Below are 16,463 nucleotides of genomic sequence, written 5' to 3'. Positions count from 1 at the left end.
AAGTGTCACGATGATCGGTGAAAAATGCGATCGCATCACTATATATAGACATATATATATATTTGTTTATGCCGTTAGCTCGCATTGAACCAGTGCTTGTACGCGGACTTGAGGGCGGCGCAACTCTCCATCAGCTGCGCGCGGGAGATGGTGCCTGCAGATGACGCCGCCGCCTGTGGTTGCGAGCATTCATCACCCAAGCTGTAAGGCAGCTTCGAGACTGCCGCCTCCGCAATGGTCACCGAAGAAGGGCTGCGATGTGCCTCGTACAGCTGCAGTGCGGCCTTCTGCCTTCCTGATAGCGCATCCCCTTTCGGAACTATCACCAGGGCGTGGTAAAAGATTACGTGAGGTGCGGCCGCCACCGAGGCTTGGCTTGTGGGCTCCGATATACCATACAAATCCAGCGGAAGCACCTGACCGCTTCGCACGCACGGCGGCACGTGTAACATGCCGAAGCCGTTTAGTGTTGGCACCTTCACACGGCCACCCAGTAGCGCTACGGAGAGCGGCAAGGGTAGCATAGCATGCAGCTCGTGGCTCCTCTCGCGACTGCGATAGAAAAAGTGATGCTCGCTTACCAATACAGTGACCAGCACATCACCAGCGTGGCCACCACGCACCCCGTCATGGCCGTGGTGGCGAAGGCGGAAGAGGGAGTTGGACAAGGTACCGGCGGGCACGCTCACCGGCACCCGCACTGTCTGGCGAAGTTTCACACCACGGCCGTCGCAGGCGCGGCACGGCGGTGCTGGCACAGTCCCCCCGCCGCCACAAAAGAGGCAGCGGCGCTCAATGTGATAGGTGGCACTTGGGAGATGCGCAGAGCCACGCCCCAGACACTGCGGGCACTTCCGTGGCGTCCGCAGCTGCTGGCGGCCGGAGCCGCGACACGTGACGCAGCGCACGTTTTTCTGTATCTCCACCTCTACTTCACACCCTGTGAGACTCTGCTCGAGCGTGATCCGCAGCAGGTGAGTAATATCCTCGCCTTTCAGCGACCCTGCTGCATCGGCCGCCTTGTAGGCGGTCGCTGTCGATGAGGTGATGCCGCTAGCGCCCTCGCCGACGCCGGTGGCGCTACGGAAGGCGTCGGCTAGCGCCTCCGCTGTCGGCACCTCGCTCCGGCTGGAAGGACCTGCGCTGGAAGTCGATCGGCAGACTCTCCCACTAGGCAGAGAGCCGCCAACACTGCTACTGGTGCTCTCGCGGTCGATGGCATGGTCCACGTACGTGAATTGCCGGTGCTCTGGGTTGAAGTTGGCGGCCACCTGGCCACCGTCGCACAGGACGTGCAGTCGAGCGTCGTTCGAGGCGTAGTAGTGACTCGTGTAGTTAGCGCGGAAGCTCTCGTTCTGGAGGCGGGTGTAGGCCTCCTTCAGCTCTGCCAGCCGCTTCTTGTCCGCTGCGTTATTTTCGGGGTCCTTGAGCTCTTCAACGCGTCGCAGGAGTGCCTGCCGCAGTTCAGTGGTGCTGCGGCGCACACGGCGCGCATCGCTGTCTTTGGCGAAGCCCAGTTTGTCATAAAGTGACTCCTGCGGTCGATCGTGGCCGCGCTGAATCACTTGAAAGAGGCGACGCTGACAGTGCACAGGGCCCCTAGGCTGCCATGATGTGGCCCTTCGTAGACGTGGACCAATAGACGCGCTTGTGCTAACGCTGCTGCTGCTGTTGCTAGTAGCACGCACGATGCTCTTTGACGCTAGCATGCTAGATGCGCATCCAACGGCGCCAAAGGAGCTCAGGAGAGCGGCAGAATGTGCGAAGACGGGTGCGGACACACACACACACACACAGGCACGCTGTCTGCGTTGAGTGGGGGCAGAGGAAGGGGGGTACAGAGAAGTAAGAATGGATAGAGGGGCTGGTGATCCGGCAGTGGAATTGTCCGGCGCAGCCCTCTTTCATTGCCAGCACAAACGTACAAAGAGAGTCATAGAAAGAGAGAGGGAGTAGTGCGTGCAGGCTTGAAGGAGGCGCGGCGATGGCATCTTGCGCATGAGAGGAGGAGCACGCCGCAGAAAGCGGAGTAAAGATCTGCCGCCGGGCACCACGCTGCGTCGAAGCGGTCTGTCCTCTCTTTTTGTCTCTCTCTCTCTGTATGTGCGTGAGCGTGTGTTTTGCCCCTCGTAGGCATGACGTTCAGGTGGGCCTCCACACCACACCACACCATTGCAGCTGCCGACTCTCCTTCGGCCACAGCTTGCCTCTCGATGAGTCTACGCAGGGCAGAGAGAGAGACGCACAGGGAGGACCACCATATTTAAGGCCGCCAAGTCCCTACTCTGCACAAGCGACCGCCCTACACCAAGACGAGTGCCTTCGTGATTGTGTACTGACGCTCACAGCATTCGAATTCGGTCAAATCAGCCTCCGTTGTGTGGGTGTGTGCGTGTGCGTGTGAAGAAGAGGGCAGGGGACGGGTGCACTGCTGTGGGACCGCTCAGGTGCAGCTCTTCGGCCAATGGCCAGTGCGCATGCTTCTTAGGATAGGCCGAAGGGTGGGGGTTGGGTTGGGGATGCTTAGCTCTCGTTGCCGCCACGTCGGAAGCAATGAATACGAAGAGTGGACACGGCATCCAGAAATGGTTGCAGCGTAGTCAGTCACCTCGAAAAACGGTGGGGCGAGAAAGAGGGAGGGAGTAAGGAGAGGGTGGAAGGATTACCCATAGGCCCCCCCGCCTTTCTCCCGAGCACACAGGCGCACACAAAGACATCCACGGTGGCCCTCTTTTACTCCAGATCGAATTCACCCTCGTCGAAGTCTTCGACTGCGCCAAAGTCGACATCCTCTCCGCCGTCCTCTCCGGCCTCGCCTTCGAACAGCGCCCAATCCGCGGACTTTAGACTGTTATCCCACAGCTGCCGGCCTGACAGCTTCGAGGCAGACATCTTAACCTCTTTCTTCTCGAGCTCCGCCCGTGCCTGGGCCTTCTCCGCGTTGTGTTTGCGACTCCACTCCTCGAAGAGCTCGCGCGTGACGGCCGTGCCGAGTCGGATGGTCGGGTCCGCTTCTACAGCGCCGGCGCGCTTTGCTGCCTCAGACGCGATCAATTCGCCGCGGCGCAGGAGGTCCGCCTTCTCCTCTTCCTCGAAGGCGCGCGCGAGAAACTCGTGGACCTGCTGCAGCACCAGCACAGCGCTGTGCATGCCGATGTTCTCCTCGCATGTGGCGGCTACTTGCTTAATGATAGCCCCCACTTGGATGCGCCGCGACTTGGCGATGCACTCCACCGTGACAGAGCACGGCGCAGTTTCGGGGTAGTCCTCGGTCGGGTAGGTGATGAGCACCTTCAGCTGCGGCGGTTCCGTCTCTGTCGCTGCTAAGGAGACGCAGTACGACGGCGGGTCATCGGAGAGGCGCTCGTACGTGTCGTACATGGCCTGCACCATCTCCATCTCCATCTCCTGCAGCTCGGTCGCCCGTGGCATGGCTGCACGGAGCACAGAGGCGGTGCGATGCCACGTCAGGTGTGGCGCGGCCGCAACGTTCAGGCTCCCGTGTGCTTCGCTTCTTCGCTCAGGCGGCCCACGGTTTAGACGCGCCTTAGCTGCACTATCCTTGACAGAGACGAGCAAGACGAAGTCAAAAAGGGGCAACAGCGCCCCCCGAGGGAAAGCACGCAGATCTGAGAGAGAGGCCCGCTGTGCTCACGAGGCGCACACCGCCACATTCACTCTTCTATTTCTTATGTCTGTCTGTCTGTCTGTGTTTCCGTGCGTGCGGCCAGCATGAATCTGAAGCAATGTGTGAGGCTCAGTGACCTAGGTGGCATCAACACTCTAGCACACCTGCAATCTATTATAGGTTGGGATGTGCAGAGAGGAGAAAGGTGTGCATGCGTGGCAGAAGACGTGTACAGCAGAGCGGTTTCATAAGGCGCTTACAAGCGGGCGCGAACAACGAGTAAGAGGGAGAGAAGAAGGCGCGCCCGCTCCGCTCAGTCGCGGGCCCGCTCTTCCGTAGGAGCTGCGGATTTCGCCCCATCTCTCCTCCCTTCTCAGTCTTCGCTCCTGTTCGCCCCATTTCTCGGGACCTCAGTGCTTCATGTCACCGGAGAGCCTGCTGAAGTGCCCAGCGCCGACTCTCTTGGCCAAGGCAGCCCACGCTTCCGCGTTGCTCGTGGAGCTCTCGCGTTCGTTGTTGTCTTGCGGTTCTTCGCATGTGTGCGGCTGTGCGCCCGAAATGCGATCGATTTGATATGTGCGCGTGTGTGTTTTATTCGTTGGTTAAAACAACGTTTGCGGTCAGCGAGAAACGACGGCAGCCAAGTGCTTTCATCGAGTCCGCTACGCGCGTACGTGCGTGCATGATGCGCACCTCACCACCACCCTTTTTCTAGCGTGCATTCGTGCCTCACTTCATGCGAGCGCGGCCCGTCAGCCATGCCTCATCCCATTTGCTGCGTTCGTCGAGGTAATGCTCAAAGCTGCCCTTGGCCGAGGTCACCTCGTACTTCAGCTTGGGGTTGCCGGCAGGGATCCACAGCATCATGTTCGCCTCCTCATTGCGCGCGTACACCTTCAGACCACCTTTGATGCTTGTCTCCTCCGTGTGCGCGTCCATGATCGTGCCGATGAGACGTACCGGCCGCGGGTTGTACTCGAAGTTACACGTTATGGGCGAGCCAATGATCTGCTCTTTGGTGTGCTTCCACGGCTTCATGTATCCCTTCTTGATGGACTCCATTGCCAACGCCCGCTGAATGCGGGCAATGGGCAGGCGAGAAAAAAAGGCGTTGGCGCGGGACACGAAGAAGTGCCGATTCGTGCGCTCGCGAGTGTAGCCCATCTTGTTGCTATACTAAAGAAAAAAAAGCGGCGATGTGGGATGGATGCCAGTGTGCAGGCAGCTTCCGCCCTGCGAGAGCGTCGCGCGAAACCTGCTGTGTCAGCCAGCGCTCTTTGCAGCCCCCGCTTACAATGGCGAAGCACAATCACACCGAAGACAGGGAGAGGGGGAGGTAAGGGAGAGCACCAGGGTGAGGCGTGCAGATGAAGTGTGTGTATGTGTACATCCGCTGTCGAGAGCGCGTTGTGGAGACGTTGAAAGAGCGGGCGCCGAAGCAGGAAGATGACGGCTGCCCCCCCACTGCTCCAGGTGTGAGAACCGGTATTGGTGGTAGGGTCTGCTACCCGCCACGAGCCGCTTCACACAAGCGCATGCTCATGGCACCGAGCGCAGACACCTCGTCAGGCAGTCGTCTCCTGAGAACGCGGCGCCCACAAGCAAAGCAAGACCAGGCGCTGAATGACCGTACAGGGCCCCCCTCACTGACGCGCGCCTCCCTCCCCCTCTTTTCTGCCTCTCTCCCCCTCTCTCTTGGGTAGGGTGGGTGGGCGGAAATGCGCACGTTGCATCAGCCGTGCTTCGCATGTGCATGTGCATGTGTGCAGGTGTGTGCGTGTGTTGCCTCCTCTTGGCTTTGTTCTAAGAGTAGTGCATGGCAACCGGCGTGTTGAGAGGAAGGGGGGCGGCAATAGAGGGGCATGCACACTGCGAACGATAGCACACGGAAGAGTCGACCGGTGCCGATGCGAGGAGGGGGGCCACACATCAATATCCTGTTGCCCCCCTCTCTGCGCGCGTTACGCGAGCGTCGTGTACGCACCAGCCACACGCTTGTTGTCCTCAAAGGTGCCCGTCCACACATCCCCATTGGCAAAGGCCAGCGAGCCTTGGCCGTCCATCGCGCCGGCGACCCATCGTCCCTCGTAGACGTATTGCCCCTTCTCCGAGGTGAAAGTGCCATGACCGTCGAAGAGTCCCTTCACGAAGCCGCCACGGTATACATCCCCGTTGGCAAAGATGAGCAGTCCCTCCCCGTGCGGCCAGCCAGCCTCGAACCGACCTGTGTAGGAGTGCCCGTCCTCGGCGAAGCGGTAGTAGCCGAAGCCATGGAGCTGAAAGTCGTACACGTGCCCCACATAGGTGTCTCCATTGCGGAAGCGAATGCGGCACTCACCGCTGCCAGCCATCGAGGCCGAGGTAGAGGGAAGGGGGGCGACGCGGGTGGGGGTGTGCTTTAGCAGCTCTGCTGATTTGCCGGCAGGCAAGCGAGCGCATCCCTCACGGTGCGCAGGGGCACCAAGCCACTCGATGTAGTCACCCTGGCCCAGCTGGAGAACATACGGTGCACGCGCCCGGCCTTCCTTGAGCGCACCAACGAACAGCGCCTTGTTGTCTAGCTCCACAACGGCGTTACCGGTGAGCGTGGCCGTGCCAGCCGCGGTGCTTGACGTGTGTGAGGCCCTGGAAGGGCCCGTGCCGGGCGCTTGTGCCCCACCGGCGGAGTTCCCGGAGACGAAGGAGACGATCCCTTTGCTGTGCCGCGTTTGAAGAACAGCGGGGCCGGCAAGTTCATCGGCGCGCCATCTCCCTTGCACCGCCGTGGTCGGCAACGACAACACTCCGGTGCCGTCTCTTTTGTCCTCGTGCCACGTGCCGCGAAAGAAATGCTGGCGGGCCGCGTCGTAGTACTGCGTGCCAGCACCATCGCGTTTTGCCGACAAGACGAGCGGTGGTGCGGGCCCCGTCGAAGAGCAGCGCGCTCGAGCAGCTTGGTTCATGATCGCCGCAGCACCCTCGGTGAGGGCTCCCTGGCCAGTGAAGCTCCTGCTAGGGCGGTAAGTGATGACGTCACCCTCGTACAAGTGTGGTACCGTATAAGCAAGCCGCTGTTGGCGACGCAGAGCCGTCGGCACCTTAGCCGAGGTAGGCGCGGCGGACAGAGTGCCACGCAGGGCCCGCGCTTTTACACTAGCCTGACGACACTTAGCCGATCCACGAGGGCTCTTCTCCCTCGATGCAGGCGACGCAACTGGCAGCCCTGCAACAGTCGGTGACACCCGGCCAACCTGATGGGCGCGATAGTGAGGCGGTGTGAGTCGGGCACTTTCTTCGCTGACCTCTTTCTGAAGCCTACCCGCGGTGGGTATGCTGATGTTCTCTGGCCGGGGAGCAGCGGCGGCAAGCTCCGCAGCGATACGAGAGGCGTACGTGAATGAGTTCGCCACAGCCGACTCCGCTGCTTCCTGCAGCTGCCGTTTCTTTGACAAGTAGTCATTCACTTCTCGTGCACGTAACTCAGCGGCGGCAGACGCTTCCAGCGAGGCGCGCAGCTGCGCCTGCTCCCTTGTAACCCGTTCCACCTCTTGCAAGCGTGCACGCTCGGCTGCAGCGCGTGCTTGCGCTAGGCGCGCACACTCTTCCGCCTCCGCCTGCTCCACCGCCAGCGCACGCCGCCGACACTCAAGTGCTGCCATCTCTTGCTGCATGGCGGCGATCTTCTCTCGATGAAGAAGCGATGCGGCTTCGGCGAGCTCCCTCTCCTCGATGGTAGGCTCCGCTAACTTGCCCAGCGGTGCACCGGAGAGCATCGTAGCTGACTGAGCGTGCTTCGGCGCTGGCGCGTGTACCGAGAACTCGGTGTCGGTAGAAGCCGAGGCAGCTGCAGAGGGCTGGGTGCAGGCAGGCAAGGACCACTGCGACCCGTCCGGCGGGTAGGGTTGCGCCGCGTTCTTCTCTGTCTGCAGCGCGCCTGGCGCGCTCGACGAACCGCAATCGCCTCCCATCGGCAGAGTGGATGACATTACATACGCATAGGGATCTTCGACGACTACCGGTGGCTTCTCCGTCGTCACGGCCGCGAGTGTCGTGGGACTCTCCACAGTTGAGGCTTGCGGCGGCTGCGCTTCTGCTTGCGTTGCTGGGTAGCGCTGACGAGCTCGCCACGCAGCGAGCCTTTCCTGCAGTGTTGGCTTGTGGTGCCCCCCCTCGGCTATCGTGCTCGGCAAAGCAAAGGTGCGCTGCGCCTTCGCTTCGCGGGCCCGCTGCACTGCTGCCTGCACCCGTTTCCTTTCGACAGTCGCCTGTGACGCCAGAGAAAACTTGGCGGGCGGCTCCACAGCGGGCAAGTCCGCTGTCGCGGAGGGGGCACCGCGAGGGGATCCGTCTTTGGTTGAGATCAGTGGGGGCGCAACGCTTGAATAGAGCAGGGGCGATGCATCGCCTGTGTCCGTTACGTCAATTTCGAGCTTCTCGCAAGCATCGCTGCCGCCCTCTCTTCCGTCCACGTGCGTTTCGCCGAGCTCGTCGTCGGCTGCCTCTCTTCCTGCCTCCGCACCGCCATCACTGGCGGTTTCAGAGCGAATAGCCCGCATCACCTCACCCTCCGCCAGAGGCTCTGTACGGCCATCACGGTGCACAACTGGAAGCACCCACACGGACTTGCGCGTCATCGCATTGAAAAAAAAAACAGTGTTGTGATGCTCCTTCGAGACGCTGTAGCGCCACATGTGCTCGCATTCGCCCGGCGACGGCGGCGACGCTGATGGGTCATCGGCGCCGCTGAGGAAGTCCGGCACGTAATAGTCTTTGTTCTTGCGACGGAGGTGTACATACGCTGTGGGGCCAACCAATATCTTTTCTGGCACACGGGGCATTCGCATCGCGTGCTAGTAAGGCTCTCCCTCTCTATGAGACGGCGCTAATATCGATATCTATATATATATGTAGATGAGGGCATCGAGGAAGGGCGAGCGGGGATGACGGGGGTATGCAGATCTAAAGAAGAGCGCTTTGAGCCGGTGCGCCGTTACACCGTCCTCTCCCCTCTTCCTCTCACTCTCGCCCCGCAGGCGCTTGTCTGCCTCAACGATCCCGACTAGAAGAGGGAGAAAAAAGATGAAGGCAGCTGAAGGGAGGTCCTGACGAGCTTTCGGCCATGCGAGCGTGAGAGGCGTCAATCAATGTGGACTCGTACGCTTGTAGTTGCTGCTTCGCGGCTCTGCGTGGAGCTTTGGTGCTCTGGTGCGATTCCGCTCGACAAATCGAAGGAGATGATGGCAGCGAGTCAGCAGAAATGAATACAACGTGGGGGAAGCGAGCCCATCCTCCTCCCCCTCCTCGATCGTGGCGTTACAGCGAGCACACCGCGCGCGCGAGAGAGAGGGAGAGAGGCTGCAACTCACATACGAACTGAGAGGCGGCCGTGACGGTGACGGCAACGGCGCGCAGTATGCTCGTAGCAAAGCAGGAGCCTTCTTAGGAGGGCGTTGTCCCAGTGCTCCTCCCTTGTCGTCACGCCCACACGCACACAACCGAAAAACGCACCTCAGCCCTCCCTCCGGTGGTGTGCGATGTGCGTGGCGCCATCCGCAGACCCTCGCGGACGGCGACGTTTCTTTTTTTTTTGCCCCTGTTGCCTATGCGCTTTCCTTCGCTTCTTTTAATGACAGAGGCTGCACGGCAGGCGACAGACACACCAACGGAGACTCAACAAGGCAGGAAGGAACAGTGTGCGCGCGCTGACGCACGCAGGGAGACAGAGAGATAGCAAAACGTGCCGGCTCAAACCCTGACGTGCAAGAGGTCACCACGCGCTCGGCGCCACCCTGGCATCGGCCACCGTCACGGGACCCAGCCGCCATTCTTCCTCAGCGCCACCACTACACAGACAACGGAGAGGAGCGTGTCGCCGAAGACGACTCCAGTGGAAAAGTGCGCACCACAGCGAGCACATCACGCAAGGGGCTTGAGCGCGATTACATGGGCCCATGCCGTTTCGATGACCACCGCGCCACCTGCGTCCCGAGCAGTTTGCGATATGTGCTGGGAAAATCAGGAACACCTGACTTGATGTCCATCTTGAGGAACATGCCGGAGAACTTGCGAACAAAGCGCTCCCGCTCTTGCGCGCGTGCGGCCTCCGGCTGCTCCATCTTGAACTTCGCCAGCCGCTCGTAGTAGACCGCCTGCTCTGAGAGCTGTTTCTTCTCGTTGTCCTCCAATGGCCGGGTGTACGAGAGGCCAAGGTCTCGCGCCACCTCGGAGCGGGAGCGGCCAGTCTCGACACAGCCATTGAGGCCTCGCGGGTCAAGCACATCTGCAAGCTGCGTGCTGATGGCCAGCCCTGCATTCCAGTCGTACCGCCAGTACGACCCCTGCCGGTAGGTCACGAGGTTTGGCGGCTGTAGAACGTCCTGTACGTCGTGGTCACGGATGATCTCCCAGTACCGCCTAAAGTCTACCTTGCGCAGCCGGCGTAAGGTGTGATTCAGTTTGCGCTCCGTGTTAGCCAAGATTGTCTTCACAATGTTGTTATGCGGGTTCGTCAGAAGGTGGTTCCGCAGCACGCGCACCTTCAGCGCCCGCTTCACCGCCAGCACGGCGGGACTGGTCGTGTCGAAGTCGTGCTCGGCGTACCGCTCCATGTACATCGCCTCCTCTGCGAACTGCTTCTCTTGAATCGTCATCATGCTGCTGCTGAAGGCGCTTTTGATGTGATCGTTGTACCCCTCCAACATCTCGGCCGGTACGCTGAAGCGCTGCTCATAGGCGTGGCGACGCGTCGGGTACTTCTTGTACCAGAACGGGAACCCCTTCGGCTGCCCATCCAGTTGCTTCAGGGCCGTCGCGAGAAGCGGGTGCTGCTGCTCGAACGTCATGATACGCGTCTCGGGGATGTTCACGCCGTAGAGCATCTGCTCCTGCTTCTTCTTCTGAATGGGGCTGAGGTTGGTAAAGATGGCGCCGTGAATGTTCTTCAGCGCGCGCTTCGACGGCATGTACGGCGTCGGCGGCTCCGGGTTCTTACGCCAGGGGTACCACAGCCAAATGGCTGGGTGCTCCATCTCTTCGATGGCATCCTTCAGCCCGCTGTGCGAGCGGCGGTGCACGCGGCCGCGGCCCTTGACGACGTCCCCATCGACCGTCTCAATCTTTACCTTCTGTGCTTTGTTAAGATTCGTCACCTTCGTGAAGTTCGACATGCGCTGCGGGGCTTTGTTCTTGCGGTTGAACACCCGCAGCCGGGCAGAGGTGCGCGACAGCATCGGTGCAGAGCAAGCGGATCGTCGGGTGAAGGGAAGAAAGCGGTGGAGAGAGCCCGGAAACGGCGTCGGAGAGACGCACGCGAAACGCCCTGATAAGGGGAATCCGATGCAGAGTACGTAATTTAAAAAGGGAAGTTGCCGGACGAGTGCGAGCACACGCACACACGCTCAGAGTGAAAGAGAGAGAGGGGAGGGGAAGAGAGAGCGCGGTGGGTGTGACTCGAGAACACGGCAACGGCTGCGGTTCCTGCGCCCGGCGAGGCCTTTCCTGGTGTGCGTGTGTGTCGCAGCTGCGCCGCTTCGATACGCGATCCTTTAACCCTCGCTGCCCCGCTCCACTAAACGAAGACAGCCACCGGTCCCCCGTCTATGCTCGCAGTCGAATGCGCGGGTAATAGGAAAGCGGAAAGGTGTGTGTGTGTGTGCAAAGAAAATGCCGAGGGTGGGAGTGTGGGGAGCAGAAACGGTCGAGAGATCGACCCATCGAGGAAGAGGAGAGAGAGAGGTGTGCTGCAGGAAACAGGAGCCGAAAAGAGGGCCGGACATGGAAGGGGGGAGGGGAGGAGAAGCGGTGAGAACCAATGTCAGTAATCGCACACAGCTAACTCTTTCGGCTAACGCCAGGCAGCAATATGTGCGTAAATCACCGGCTACCACCAACACACCCTTGCGCGAACGGCGCCGTACCCCGCACCCGGTGGGAGCTGTTGGGTGCAGGCAGGCGAGTCAAGACTCAGTAGCACACCTCTTTACGTGTTCCTCGGCATTCCCACTCGCCTCTCCGAAGAATGCGCTGCCCGTTCCGCGTAAAGCTGAGCTTTTTTTCCTACAGTACTATTCGCACGTGCGCATGCGCGCCATTCGTGCGGCCTTGGTGGTCCCGAGCACCCCCCTCCCATCCCCACCGCGCGACGCCACGGCGAGTGTGCGAGAAGGTGAATGGGAGCGTACCGAGAGAGCAACGCGCGAGCAAGGGATGAATAGCGTACGGGTGTATGCATGTGTGTGAGGAGGAAGAGGCAAGTTAAGCACGTGTGACGGGATACACACACACACACACGCATAGATGGCAATCGAGAAGGCATACTGGCCAGCAAACGTGGAGCAGAATCAGCGCTGGCGCGGGCTACATGTCATCACGTGACAAGAAAATGCTGGCGAAGGAAGGGGGGGTGCGGCTTCCACAGGTGCGCCCGTGCGCACAGACGACACCTACAGGGTAGATGATAGGTCAACTGCAAGGAGGTTCCGTGCGGCATCGCGGCCGTCGAGTTAAGTGTCCGAGTGTGCGTCGTCATACGCAGCGACCGTCGCGCTGGGCTCGCAGCTCCGTCGAGCTAATATCGACGCGGAACTCTTCGGCTGGAATGCCAACGAACAAGTGCCGAAGGCGTGCTGGGATGTGCAGCGACGACAGATCCTGCCAGCCTGCCGCACCGCTCATCTTGCGCCCACCCACCACAAAGAAGCACCGCCTGTCGGCAATATCGCGTGTTAAGGCCGCCACCATTGCCGCCTCCGCCTCCGCCGGATCCTCGCTCGTGCTGTAGTACGTCGGGTCCAGCACGCGCATGGCGGTATCGACGCCAATGAGGAACGCATGGCATGGGAAAAGCCTCGCCTTGGCCACGAAGAGAGTCGCCGTTGTCACGGCAATGCGTTCACCGCGGCGCAAGAACTGTTGTACACGCCGCATCAGGTCATCTGCCTCGATGGTACCCTTATCTGCTACTTTCACTGCGATTTCATATGTCACTTCAACCGACCCCGGCAGCGCGGTCTGTTCCCTACACTGCTGCTGTCGCTGAAGTAACACACGGGTGGCCGCCTGCACAAGCTCTGTGTGACCGTAGTGAAGTGGGTTGAAGGAGCCAGGGTAGAGCAGACGAATCACTCTGCTACCTTCGGTAGGGGCAGCAGTTTGGTCAGGCTCGCCCACTGGTTGGCAATCTCCTGCCGTTGCCACACCGAAAGGGGCCCCTGCGTATGAAAGAGCGCCGCTCCATCGCAGCTCACCATGCTTGTTCCACAAGGCACACACATTCCGCGCACTGTCGTCGTCAGGCGCACCTGCAGGCGCATCAGCGCGTGAGACGTTCTGCACCGCACGTCGCACCTCGTCGAGCGGATCCAAGCACACCGGCTCCGGCGCCGACTCGGACGGCGTGAAGCACAGTTGAGCACAGCCCGAGACGGCGGAGGTCCCCACTGCTGGGCCAGGCTCGCTCACACATCGACAATGGGCGGCAGCATTCTTTTCGGCACTGGGAAGTAGGGCTTGAAACACAGTGCGTGGATAAGTCCGCCGGCCACCTCCATTGGTGTCCCTGCTCACCACCTCCGCGTCGGGGGGGATGCACAGTTCCACTGTACGTGCAATGGCATGAAGTACCATCAGCTCCACTTGCTCCTCCTGCTCCGCCCTGCTCAGCCAGTCCGGCAAGTCCATGTGATATAAGCGGACCTGGCCGAGCATGGCAGGGCCGCCCCCGCCCTCGTCAGAAGCGTCGTCCGGTACAGTCACCGGGCCGCCCCAGACACACACGTGCGCCGCGTCCTTGCTGCGCCGCGAGCGACTTGTCTTGACCGCAGAAGTGGCGCCGACGCCGAAGAAAAAATTGGTCGATAGCCCAGGTGATGTCGACGCGAGTTGCAAAGGGTGACGCACCTGCTCACGCGCCTCGGCAAAGGCGAGGGCGCGAGACTTGTGGAAGGCGTGCTGCGCCAGCAGCCGAGCTGCGTCAGCGCTGACGATATGACGCGGTAGACCATCTAATGCGGCCCGCGTAGAGCCGCGATGATAGAAGACGTTGGCTTCGATTAGGGTGCGGCTGCACTCGGGCGCGCGCGTGAGGCGGCGAATCACGCCGGAGCCCCCACCACAGATGCATAGAGACAGGCGAACAGGCGAAGCATGAATGGCCTCCACGAGCAGCTCAGTCGGCATGACGACGGTGGTCCGCTTCAATAGGCCGACAAGAAGGGGCTGCGCATCGAGGAGAGGTTCGGCGGGCAGCCGAAGAAGAAAAGCGCACAAGCGAGTGAATGATGTGAGGGTCCGATGGGGAGACGGGACGCGGTGGAGAAAGAGAGAGCAGAAGACGGTGCACACGTGCCGCCGCCTCTGTGAGTGGGTGCGTGTTTGTCTGTTGGGAGAGTAGAGCACAGCGAAAGAGAGTCGCCCTCACAGGCGTTGACGGTAGGGACCCCCTCAGTCGCAGCCAAGGAGACGGGGAGGAGGGGCATAGCTGAGTGACGCCTTTCTGCGGGTGTCTACGCGCCGACGCCCTCCCCCGGACGAGCGAATAGGCAAGCGACATCTTTTCTCGCTCACTCTGGCAGCGGATGTAAGGATGCAGCATGCTCTGCTATCATTGGCCGACGGCTTGGGGACCGCGAATCGGCGAGGGAGCGAGCGTGCGTAAGTGCGTGTGGGGGGAGGGAGGAGGGAAGGAGAGGGCCGCTTGCGCGCTACCTGGCCATCATCGCCAAGCTGCTCTTCTCGTTGGTGCGCCACCTCATGACTCCGTCTCAAGATCACTCGATTAGGCCTGATGAGGGACATGGACCAGTGACACTGAAGCTAGACAGAGGCGGCGGGGCCGAAGGAAAGAAAAAGAGGGGGACCTCCTTTCCACTTTTGAGTTGGCCGGCACGCATGTCATCGAGTCGAATGCTCCGTCGGCTGCGCGCGACATGTGTAGACGAGCTTTGCGTCCATGCCATTCATGCGACACTGCGGGCACTGAAACGATGTGAAAACAGATGAAGGGCGAGGCATCGGCAGCCGCATCATACAGGTGGCGCAAACGCACTGCGGCGCTACAGCCGTCACGCCATCCTCCTTCGTGCCGGCGCGACCGGCGGTCGATGGAGTGGGCGTGAGAAGCGCGCTCATATCGCTCAACTAGGGCAAACAGGGGTGTGCCTGTGGGTGTGTGTCCACACAAGATGAAGCACAGTGCCGGGTGGCGCGGTGGGCGGCTACAGTGGAGTGCCGATGCGAGCGTCAGCCGTACGAAGTGCGAGAGAGAGAAAGGCGGAGAGGCATGGGCAGATGAAGAAGGCGTAAATAGCTGCAGCGAGAGAGGAGCAGTGGGTACCCTGCTGCCGCCAAGCGTGAAAAGGCCTTCAGACAAACACACATACACACACAGTGAGACTACCAAAGCAACGCGTGTCATTCGAGGACGGTGCATACAATCGTCCAGTCGACCAGCGATACAGAGAAGTCACCCGCATCCGTCATCTCCGTCTCTTCGGCACATGCGGAAGCAACAGCGGCGGCGGCTTGGAGCCTCATCGATCGATTGCGTGGGAAGGAGGCGGAAGGTATATTAGACACCTGGACAAGCGTGGGAGTGAAAAAGGGGCGGGCGGTGTGTGTGGGGGGGGTGAGAGAGGAAGAGCAACAAGTGCACCACGTCAGCCGCTACGCCATTAGATGAGCTCAGCTCGACAGCAGATGCATACACACACGCACGGCAATGTGGCAGGCGCCGGGAGAGGGGAGTGCGACCCTCTGCAGCACAACACGCAATCTTCTGATCTGTCGCATCGCCTCACAGTCCTTTGAGAGAGAGGGAGGGGCACGTAGGCTTCCCCCCTTCTCCCTCCCTCCTTCACCCTTTCCGACACATATCTCAAATCGTGTCGTACACGGTGGGCTCTGTCCGAATTTTGTAGAACACTGTCGAGGCACCGGTGATATGTGAGCAGATGGGGCACACGAGACGTGAGTCTGGCTTGAAGTAGAGCTGCGCCGTGCAATTGCCGCAGACATACAAGGTGCCTCCCTTCTCTTCCCGACCAGGGTCGCCAAGAGTGTCCTCGGTGGGGAAGACGCTGCGCGCCGACTGCTGCGTGGCCGCGGTGGCGCCGTACTTGCCTTCCTCCTGCTTCACCTCCGTTTTCATAGGCAGTGCAGACATGACTCAACTTTTGCACACACGCACCTTACTGCGGACCCCTCCGCAAGCGGAGAAGAGAGTCCGTGGAAGGGTGGAGGGGCGGCCGTGTGTGACGCGCAGAGGAGCACACGCACGCAGGCACGGAGACGGTGGTGGTGTATGCTTGGGTGGGAGAGGTGCGCCATGACGCGCGCAGCGATGCCAAAGTGTGTGCAGGTGTGCGTATGTGTGTGTGTGTAAAGGAGGTGGAGGTGTTGGTCGTGGCTGTGAGTGCGGTAAGGTCAGAAAGCGCATGCGCCACTAGAACATGTACGCCCATCTGGATCGACACGACAGCGCACGTATCGATAGAGGGAGGGAGAGAGGGCGAAAGAGAGCACTCGAGTGCGCGAACGTGCTGTGAGAGGTGAGCGCGGCACGGAGGTGGCAATGACGCACACGCTCGTGCGCGTGCGGCTCAACGCCCAGCGCGTGCAGCACCGGAAAGGGACGCCGCCATCGCGTCTCCCACTCTTCGAATAAACGCCGTATGAAACACAACACAAATGGAAAAAAATGCGCGCGCGTCAAGCGCCAACGAGCGCAGCGCATCCCTCAGTGTCAAGTGATGTGGCCGGTGCTTATGTGGTTGGGGTAGTGACGAGAGAAACGACCGCCAATACGAAGCCAAGGGGGGAACGGGGCGTAGGCGTGGAACGGCCCCCCTGGCCCAAGCTC

General features: G+C 60.8%; 8 protein-coding genes across 8 annotated transcripts; all 8 read right to left on the bottom strand.

Annotated features, from left to right (window-relative positions):
* Positions 1–74: 74 nt before the first annotated feature.
* On the bottom strand, positions 75–1,709 carry LSCM1_06401 (uncharacterized protein; the record flags this gene model as incomplete). Its single annotated transcript, XM_067323831.1, has 1 exon — positions 75–1,709. The coding sequence occupies one exon, from the start codon at positions 1,707–1,709 to the stop codon at positions 75–77; it is 1,635 nt and encodes a 544-aa protein (XP_067179145.1).
* A 1,024-nt stretch (positions 1,710–2,733) lies between these two features.
* Positions 2,734–3,432, bottom strand: LSCM1_06400 (uncharacterized protein; the record flags this gene model as incomplete). Its single annotated transcript, XM_067323830.1, has 1 exon — positions 2,734–3,432. The coding sequence occupies one exon, from the start codon at positions 3,430–3,432 to the stop codon at positions 2,734–2,736; it is 699 nt and encodes a 232-aa protein (XP_067179144.1).
* A 925-nt stretch (positions 3,433–4,357) lies between these two features.
* Positions 4,358–4,792, bottom strand: LSCM1_06399 (uncharacterized protein; the record flags this gene model as incomplete). The annotated part of the gene is made up of 1 exon (XM_067323829.1): positions 4,358–4,792. The coding sequence occupies one exon, from the start codon at positions 4,790–4,792 to the stop codon at positions 4,358–4,360; it is 435 nt and encodes a 144-aa protein (XP_067179143.1).
* A 797-nt stretch (positions 4,793–5,589) lies between these two features.
* LSCM1_06398 (uncharacterized protein) lies at positions 5,590–8,445 on the bottom strand (the record flags this gene model as incomplete). The annotated part of the gene is made up of 1 exon (XM_067323828.1): positions 5,590–8,445. One exon carries the CDS (start codon positions 8,443–8,445, stop codon positions 5,590–5,592), a length of 2,856 nt encoding a protein of 951 aa, XP_067179142.1.
* A 1,101-nt stretch (positions 8,446–9,546) lies between these two features.
* Positions 9,547–10,836, bottom strand: LSCM1_06397 (uncharacterized protein; the record flags this gene model as incomplete). Its single annotated transcript, XM_067323827.1, has 1 exon — positions 9,547–10,836. One exon carries the CDS (start codon positions 10,834–10,836, stop codon positions 9,547–9,549), a length of 1,290 nt encoding a protein of 429 aa, XP_067179141.1.
* Positions 10,837–12,130: 1,294 nt separating this feature from the next.
* LSCM1_06396 (uncharacterized protein) lies at positions 12,131–13,783 on the bottom strand (the record flags this gene model as incomplete). The annotated part of the gene is made up of 1 exon (XM_067323826.1): positions 12,131–13,783. The coding sequence occupies one exon, from the start codon at positions 13,781–13,783 to the stop codon at positions 12,131–12,133; it is 1,653 nt and encodes a 550-aa protein (XP_067179140.1).
* A 714-nt stretch (positions 13,784–14,497) lies between these two features.
* On the bottom strand, positions 14,498–14,734 carry LSCM1_06395 (uncharacterized protein; the record flags this gene model as incomplete). Its single annotated transcript, XM_067323825.1, has 1 exon — positions 14,498–14,734. One exon carries the CDS (start codon positions 14,732–14,734, stop codon positions 14,498–14,500), a length of 237 nt encoding a protein of 78 aa, XP_067179139.1.
* A 745-nt stretch (positions 14,735–15,479) lies between these two features.
* LSCM1_06394 (uncharacterized protein) lies at positions 15,480–15,767 on the bottom strand (the record flags this gene model as incomplete). Its single annotated transcript, XM_067323824.1, has 1 exon — positions 15,480–15,767. One exon carries the CDS (start codon positions 15,765–15,767, stop codon positions 15,480–15,482), a length of 288 nt encoding a protein of 95 aa, XP_067179138.1.
* Positions 15,768–16,463: the final 696 nt, after the last annotated feature.

The sequence above is a fragment of the Leishmania martiniquensis genome, chromosome 20 (assembly GCF_017916325.1).
Source record: "Leishmania martiniquensis isolate LSCM1 chromosome 20, whole genome shotgun sequence".
NCBI classification, from domain to species: Eukaryota; Euglenozoa; class Kinetoplastea; order Trypanosomatida; family Trypanosomatidae; genus Leishmania; species Leishmania martiniquensis.
The sequence above is the reverse complement of the archived record's forward strand: the minus strand, read 5'-3'. Positions and strand labels throughout refer to the sequence as shown.